This window comes from Lactuca saligna, chromosome 1 (assembly GCF_052625555.1).
Source record: "Lactuca saligna cultivar CGN05327 chromosome 1, ASM5262555v1, whole genome shotgun sequence".
Lineage (NCBI taxonomy): Eukaryota > Viridiplantae > Streptophyta > Magnoliopsida > Asterales > Asteraceae > Lactuca > Lactuca saligna.
The window spans coordinates 46,763,111-46,770,654 of NC_136417.1; the positions used below are offsets into that span (position 1 = coordinate 46,763,111).

Below are 7,544 nucleotides of genomic sequence, written 5' to 3' on the forward strand. Positions count from 1 at the left end.
CCTTATATCAAATTGCTGACATCATCATTCTCAAATAAAATTAAAATACAATTACATTTAATTATAGAATCTGTAATAATTATAGAATCTTTAAATTTAGTAATTATTTTATCAATTAAAACATATCATTCTATTTATATACATGATATCAGTTTCTTTAATTAATATTGTTCCTAATTTAACTCCATTATTTATAGGTTTTGATTTCCAAATTCAAACCCGTTTATATTTTATTTATTTATCTGTTTTTTTTAATCTCATTAAACAAGCGTATCAATAATTAAGTTATTAACCTATAAAATATAATCTAATATTATTATATCAGCAAAATATTTAAGAGTTAAAATTAAATTCAATATTATTCATAATTTATCTCCCGGTATATCCCACATAAAATGAATCAATTTGAGATAATTGTTTGAATTTTAAAACTTATTAAATAAAAAAATCAATTAATTTGAAATTTTGAATTAATATAACGGATATTTTTTTTTTTCAACCTAAGATAAAACCATTTATTAATGTGATATATATTTTATTTATGTTTCCGTGTCAAACGGCGTCATAACCTGGTTTCCCTTAATACATTAACAATCGGTCGATTTTATGAATTCCGGTTTTATAAACCGGTTTGTTAAATCTGATTATTTTTCAATGTGCAGAAAAAATAATTAGAGGGGCCTTTTCAAGAATTATTGATAACTTCATCAGTGGGTTTAGCACTTTAGCTGATATGTAAAACGTGTGAAGAAGTACCTGTCGAATTTTCTAACCCCCATCGGCTGGACTGCGATTATCTCAGTGAAGGCCATGACGATGTACTCCGACAACTCGTCTTCGATTGTTCGTCTCAATATAGGTAGTAAACTCATCTTCCTTGGTCTGCAATTTACCATATCACTTGTAATCCGTTGTAATTTCGCTCCGAATTATGTAATCAGTTGAGATTATTGAATTAGTCGGTTATTCCCATCTGATCATTAGTTTTTTTATGTTTATCATTGAGAAAGCGGATAGTATTTGTCTCTAAGTGTCGGTAATGTTTTGGAGTGTGGAATCCAAAATTTAGGTTTTAGAGCTGAATTGGTTAGTAATTCGAACTGAATTTGGTCCGATTCTCGACCATGGAAGTGGGGATCCAAGCATACTATACTCTATAAGATAGGGAGTGTGTGAAAATTGTAGATTTCTGTAGAGATCGTCTTATCAGTTACGTAGTTAGGCTGGATGTGGTCGTTTCAGTTGTTGATTTAATGTTATTGGCATCACAGGGGGAAAGAAATTCTGCACAACTGTTGATACTCTAACTCAGCGTGAGCCTCATTCAATGCTTGCTGCAATGTTCAGTGGTCGCCACACTGTTTGTAAGGACTCTGAGAAGGTAAGCATGTACACAGATAGACAACACCTTTTTTGTTTTTTGATGACAAGTATATTTGCCATGGTAATGTTCTACATTTGTGGTTAAAGTTTGTTGAGCAATATTGGATCATATCTTATTTTCTTCTCTCCTTTTTTGTTAGTGCCATGGGCACCAGGCTTTGTGGGGGTATTTCTCTTATTTAATCTGTCATGTTTGCATGCCAGTAGGTCCTTAAACTTCTCAAGTCTTTTAAACTGCAAACAAGCAGACTTTCATCTGCTACAGAATTGTCAATGGACATGCTTTGACTACTTTAAGTTGTGCAGGGGTATGTATTTGTTGATAGAGATGGGAAACACTTTCGGCATGTTTTAAATTGGTTGAGAGATGGTGTAGTTCCCAATTTGTCAGATCTAGAGTGTTCAGAGCTTCTGCGGGAGGCAGAATACTATCAGCTTCTTGTAAGTTATTCCTTCTTTACTCTTTGAAATCATCTTATGGTTCTATTATTTTCAACTTCCCTGTTGCAAATTTGACTGGTTGTTATATTATATACCATGAATCAGGGATTAGTAGATGGGATAACTGAGGTTTTGAATAAGAGAAAGGAGGATGAAGAAATGGATACTGAATTAACACGTACTGATATCATCAAATGTGTACAATCTGAAAAAGTTAGGTTAAGGGGAGTAAATCTGTCTGGCCTTGATCTTTCAAAACTGGTATGATCAAATACAACTTTTTGTGTGAAAAAGATTTGTTGTTAAATCATGTATCACATAAAACTGCAATATGTTTATTGCTATGAATCACATGATCATAAGACATATGGTACTAAAAAGTAAACACAAATATATTTTGGCTCTTTTGATCTAAACTCTTCCATTACAACATGTGCAGGACTTGTCATTTGTGGACTTCAGCTATGCTTGTCTGAAAAATGTTTTCTTCTCTCGTGCTAATCTTCATTGTGCAAAATTTCGGGTAATTTATATGTGACTTAGGGTTTTTTTTTCCCTATTAAGTCATGTATAGATAAATTGGCTGAATGGTAATGATGTATGTTTGTATAGAGAGCTGTATACATAAGGGTTGTTTCTTTTCTGGGCTGAATGAGACTAATTGATCTTTTTACCTTGCATTCCAACAAACAGTTTTCACAATATCCATATTCATCAATCTTAATGTAAAAAAAGTTTGGTGGAAAAAATAAGAAGGGAAAATAGGTGAAGAGTTGGTGTCATAATACATTAAGACAGTTTTTTTGGCTTAACACATTAAGTCATTCTATTCAGATGAAGTCAGAAAGAAACAAAAAGTAAAAAAGAATGTCGTTTTTTGCCATTGAACTATTATTTGTTAGATTATCAAAATTTTCCAAACACTCAAATAACTAATTATCTTGTCATTAAACGAAACACGTCCAAAAATTATTTCCTGCAGCCCATTTTGTTCAACATCTGGTAATGTGATTCTGATTATTCAACATTTCAAAACGCACATCTAAACAATTTGTTAAATATTTATCTTTGAGTTTAGTGATCTGATGGCCAAATTGTCCGATAAATTATTCTTTTATTTATTATATTGATATACAACCAACTATGCTTAATGCTTTCTAATTTTTATTCCAGGATGTTGATGCTGAAAATACCATTTTTCACAATGCAACATTGCGTGAGTAAGATTCAGCTTTCTTTTATGTACAAAATTATATATGTAAACAATCTTCATTCCCTTTTTTATATGGTTATCTTTTATCAACCCAATAGTCAAACCCTCTTCCATTGCTAGTCAACTCAACTGATTTTGTCTTGCCTAGGGAAGATGTGAGTTCACAGGGGCAAATCTACGTGGCGCTTTGTTGGCTGGAGCTAATCTTCAGAGTGCAAATCTACAAGGCAAAAATCTCTCTCTCTCTCTCTCTCTCTCTTTTATATATTTATTAGTTAATTCTCAAACGGATGTAGTGCTTAATGAATAATTCAAAGGAGGTGAATGAATATGCTCTGTTATTGATTTGTAATATATAATTTATTTTAATTTTATTTGCAGATGCTTGCTTAGTAGATTGTAGCTTCTGTGGTGCAGACCTGCGCTCTGCCCATCTTCAAACTGCTGATCTTACAAATGCAAATTTGGAGGGAGCAAATCTGGAAGGAGCCAATCTAAAGGTATAGACTATAGATAATTAGATATTGAACATTTGGTAATTTACATTTTACATCCCTGAAATCTTTCTTTCTCACTCTTTTGGTCCTTGGGCCGATTAACTTAACGGTGGGACTGGTAAATTCATGTAAAATGACGGATTTGCCCTCGTCTTTCATGTTAGGGTGCGAAATTGACGAATGCGAATTTAAAGGGGGCAAACCTTCAACGTGCGTATCTGCGCCAGGTCAATCTTCGAGGCACAGTAAGTACCATCAATATGTCATAAATAGCAACATACTTTTTTGCTTTGTTCTTTTCTTCATAAGTATCTGATTTTTTTTTCTTATCTATCTAGTCACTTTTCGTTTAAAAAAAAGTTTTTTTTGACTTTTAACATTTTGGCTAAAAATACAAAAATATTAGTTATAAATTAAGAATATGTTTTGTTGATTTTTAAGTAATATATATTTGCAGCATTTAGAAGGCGCAAAGCTGGATGGTGCGAATATGCTTGGAGCAATTAGATGACAATAAACTAATTCAAGACTCGGATAAGAATTGTGTTTTTTTTGTACTTAATTCCAGATTCCTTGTTACTGTATGGGTTATTGGGTTTATGCATCACTGGATTTTTCGTAATTTGTGGTTTAAACATTTGGTATCACTTTCTATGTACATTATAGACTTTTGAGATGCAATAAAATTGATATTCATTAGTAGAAAAGAAAAAAAAAAAAAAATTCCGAGGATTTGTGCTCGAAACACGTGTAGATGGTGCATGGGGATATGGGGAGAGATGCGAAAGTTAAGATTTTAAACTGAGTGGACGGTGCGTTTGGAGGAGAGCCACGAATATTGTGTTCCAATGAGACAAAAATATTAGACAACTTAAAACCACATACGTAAATAAATTAATTAAAAGTAAAACTATCGGTTCCTTAATAACATATAAACATTATTTGTTTTAGATGATATTGAATACTACAGAAAATACGTGTTACATTTACATGAGATTATTGAAATAGTGAGTATGTTAATGGGGTGTTCTATAAAGAGTTTTTCATAAAAGCTCGGAAAAGAAAACATAGTTTGGTAATATGAACTTTTATCTTTTATTTTAAACAGAACTCTTCTAATGAAGTAGCTTTTAGGAGCTTTTTGTCTTTTTTGTATAATTTTTTACATTTAAATAATTACTTTTGTGGAACACTTATATACAATTAAAAATTATAACTTTTAGCTATGCTGGTTTTGCACATGTCATAAAACTTTTAACGAAACAATCATTCAAGATGGCATCTTTATTGGTTTTCAGGTTTTATTCGATGGGTTAAATAAAGATAAGCGGAATGGTCCAACCCATATCCAAGACCCAAGACAAATAAAAATGAGGCATTTCAAAAAAAAATATCTTCAAAATAAAGGTATGAAACAGCAGATGAATGAAAAGAAATACAACACTTACGATAGAAAAGAAAACCACTTTAAGCTTCAATTAATTAGTAGTGTAAAAGCTATTAAACTTTAAATTATCAAGGTTGCAAACTCATATCTAAAGCATAATTAGTTGCATATACAATTTCCCTCTAACTATAATTTTAGGATCTTCTTGATTGTTTGTACAAGATCACCAAGGTGTAGCAGGAAAGCATACAAATGCCTGATCATTCCAAGCAATGAGACATGATTTTGTTGTACATCAAAATTGAAAACATTGCCAAGTACATAACAAAGAACTTATGTGTGTATGGCTAAAAATATGAATTGTCGTGCAAATACCTATATGAGTAGATGTTTTTAGCATAAACCAGATTGATACCATCATTAGAACCATAAAACCATAAAACCATAAAGCCAAACTGATCTAGCTAATTTGAAACCAAAATAAACCAAAAAGTCTTGTATTTGCATTCAATTAGCAAAAAATTCAGCTCTTGGTTTTTCTCTAGTTACACATTTTAAGAAGCTTAATGGTTAATGTACAAAATTTAAACATCAGATCTATGGTTCAAACTTTAGCATATTCAAAACACACTGTTAGTATTCTATAATTAATCTTCCATCCCAGTCTTGGGCGTGTTAATATGAGCTGCCTTAATAGTGCAATTTACCAAAAAAAAATTACTGTTATTTTTCTATAATTTCATGTAATGTAATGGGGTTTTATATATTTAACCCAAGCAATAAACCTAGAAATCAACATAAAAGATGTAATTTTTGAATGAAATTGATTCATAAAAACAATTTTTTTTCAATACCCAATAATTTATGTTTAAAAATGCTACACTGTACAATCCTCTAAAACGTAAATTGTTATACACAAATAACTATTTTTTTCTAATGATCAAAATTATGCGATAAACATTTTTTACCAACATATCGAATATAATAACTTTTTTAAAAAGCTTTTGTAAATAGAATAATTTTTCTATATTTAACCCTTGTTTATAAAGTTATAATGAAACGAATCCTACCGTACCATTATCTTCAGATACATTGTATCCGCCTATCCGGCCATGTTCTAATTTTAAGAAGAAAAGCATGGTCCTTTGGTATTTATGTATTTAAGTGGCCATAAAACAAAGCCAAATAGACACAAATTACAAATATATATATAGAAGAATTTTATCCCAACTTATTTGTGACCGTTGAATGGGACCAACGATTGCGATTGCGATTGCGATTGCGATTGATCAACCATCTTCTGGCCACCTTTATAGGTCGACATGTATAATCTAACCCATTAAAAAATAAACAGTTCCCCACTCAGGATTCAATCTTTTTTTTCAATTATTTTTTGTTTGAAGATTATTAAATTAATTTTGGCTCTATGTTATTTCTATTAGGTGGATGGGTATCTTATAACATCAAAAAAATATTATCCCACGTTCCATGTTATAACATCGTTGGAACGAGTAAATTACACCAACGGTGGTCTTTAATTTATTTTTTTAACTAATAAGTTTTCTACTGTATGTTTTTGTTACATATTTAGTCTTTTTCTTACATAAAAATACTATTTTTTCCTTCATTTTTTAATTTATTTAAATAAACACACCTCAAACCCCATCCTTTTACGTTACCCTATCTACTCCACAATTTTTTTCTTATTTAAATAATAGTCTTTTTAAATAAGACATGAACCAAACATTTAAATTACCAAAGCCATAAGAACCATTCGTGTAATTTATTCTTATAGAAATGATCATCATATTATAACACTAAATAACTTTTATGTGGTCATTATTATTTTTTTGAGCTTTGTTAATAATTATAAAAACAAATACAATTTTATAAAACATATTTTTTAAACAAAATATACTATTTAAAAAAAACATAATATTTAAATTGAAAAAAAAAGACGTTACAAGACAAAAAATAAATACATAATCTATTTTTTCTTTCTAAATACATTATTTCATCATCATCGTTATCATCGTAGATATGATCTGTGCCAAGTCTTTTCGAAGCCGTTTGTGTTTTTGTATGTATTATATATCAACAAATTTATGTAAATATTCTATTGAACCTAGTTCAAATTGTATGTGTTTGGGTTATGTTGGCATGTATAGCCCTAGGGGTGGAACATGAGTCTAGAGGGCCGAAATTAATGTGTTTGTTTTTTTAATAAAAAATATATGAAGTCTGCGGACCATCTCTGCAACTCTTTGCAGTAGACGAGGTGGATCAAACGACTGCAAACTATAATAAGAAGCATGTTTATTTTTTTAACATCTGCATGCTGCTGCAGATATTAAAAAATTAAAATAAAATGATTTTATAAACCAAAATAGTTTTTTTAATACCGAAAAATTAATAATTTATGATATTTCAGCAAAAAAAATAATGATATTTCAACAAAAATAAAGATATTTTAGCAAAAAATAATGATATTTCATCAAGATATAATTATTATTCAATATAAAAAATCAAAAAAAAAAAATTCAACAAGAATAAACAAAAAAACGAAAAAATATAAAATAAGATTTTAGCAACATATAATCAAGATTTCAGCAAGAAAAAAGAA

The 7,544-nt window shown here is 29.9% G+C and overlaps 1 protein-coding gene across 3 annotated transcripts; it reads left to right on the plus strand.

Moving 5' to 3' along the window:
• Positions 1–614: 614 nt before the first annotated feature.
• FIP2 (potassium channel tetramerization domain-containing protein / pentapeptide repeat-containing protein) lies at positions 615–4,156 on the plus strand. 3 transcript variants are annotated; one of them, XM_078983887.1, is made up of 11 exons: positions 700–859; positions 1,272–1,381; positions 1,524–1,586; positions 1,690–1,824; positions 1,930–2,085; positions 2,264–2,347; positions 2,998–3,044; positions 3,191–3,264; positions 3,419–3,537; positions 3,699–3,779; positions 3,992–4,156. In XM_078983887.1, the coding sequence occupies exons 1-11, from the start codon at positions 811–813 to the stop codon at positions 4,043–4,045; spliced, it is 972 nt and encodes a 323-aa protein (XP_078840013.1). In that variant the 5' UTR covers positions 700–810; the 3' UTR covers positions 4,046–4,156. The 3 variants fall into 3 exon arrangements, 2 of the variants coding, with proteins under 2 accessions (XP_078840016.1, XP_078840013.1); XM_078983890.1 differs by lacking the exon at positions 1,524–1,586 and having other exon boundaries at positions 615–859; XR_013678337.1 differs by lacking the exon at positions 3,992–4,156 and having other exon boundaries at positions 697–859; positions 3,186–3,264.
• The last annotated feature ends 3,388 nt before the right edge of the window (positions 4,157–7,544 follow it).

Bases quoted from the DNA above. Each gene is read 5' to 3' on its own strand.
- FIP2 (XM_078983887.1), top strand. From the start codon at position 811: ATGACGATGTACTCCGACAACTCGTCTTCGATTGTTCGTCTCAATATA. The intron at 1,587-1,689 runs GTAGGTCCTTAA...TAAGTTGTGCAG, and splicing joins TCTGTCATGTTTGCATGCCA to GGGTATGTATTTGTTGATAG. The intron at 2,348-2,997 runs GTAATTTATATG...TTTTTATTCCAG, and splicing joins TTCATTGTGCAAAATTTCGG to GATGTTGATGCTGAAAATAC.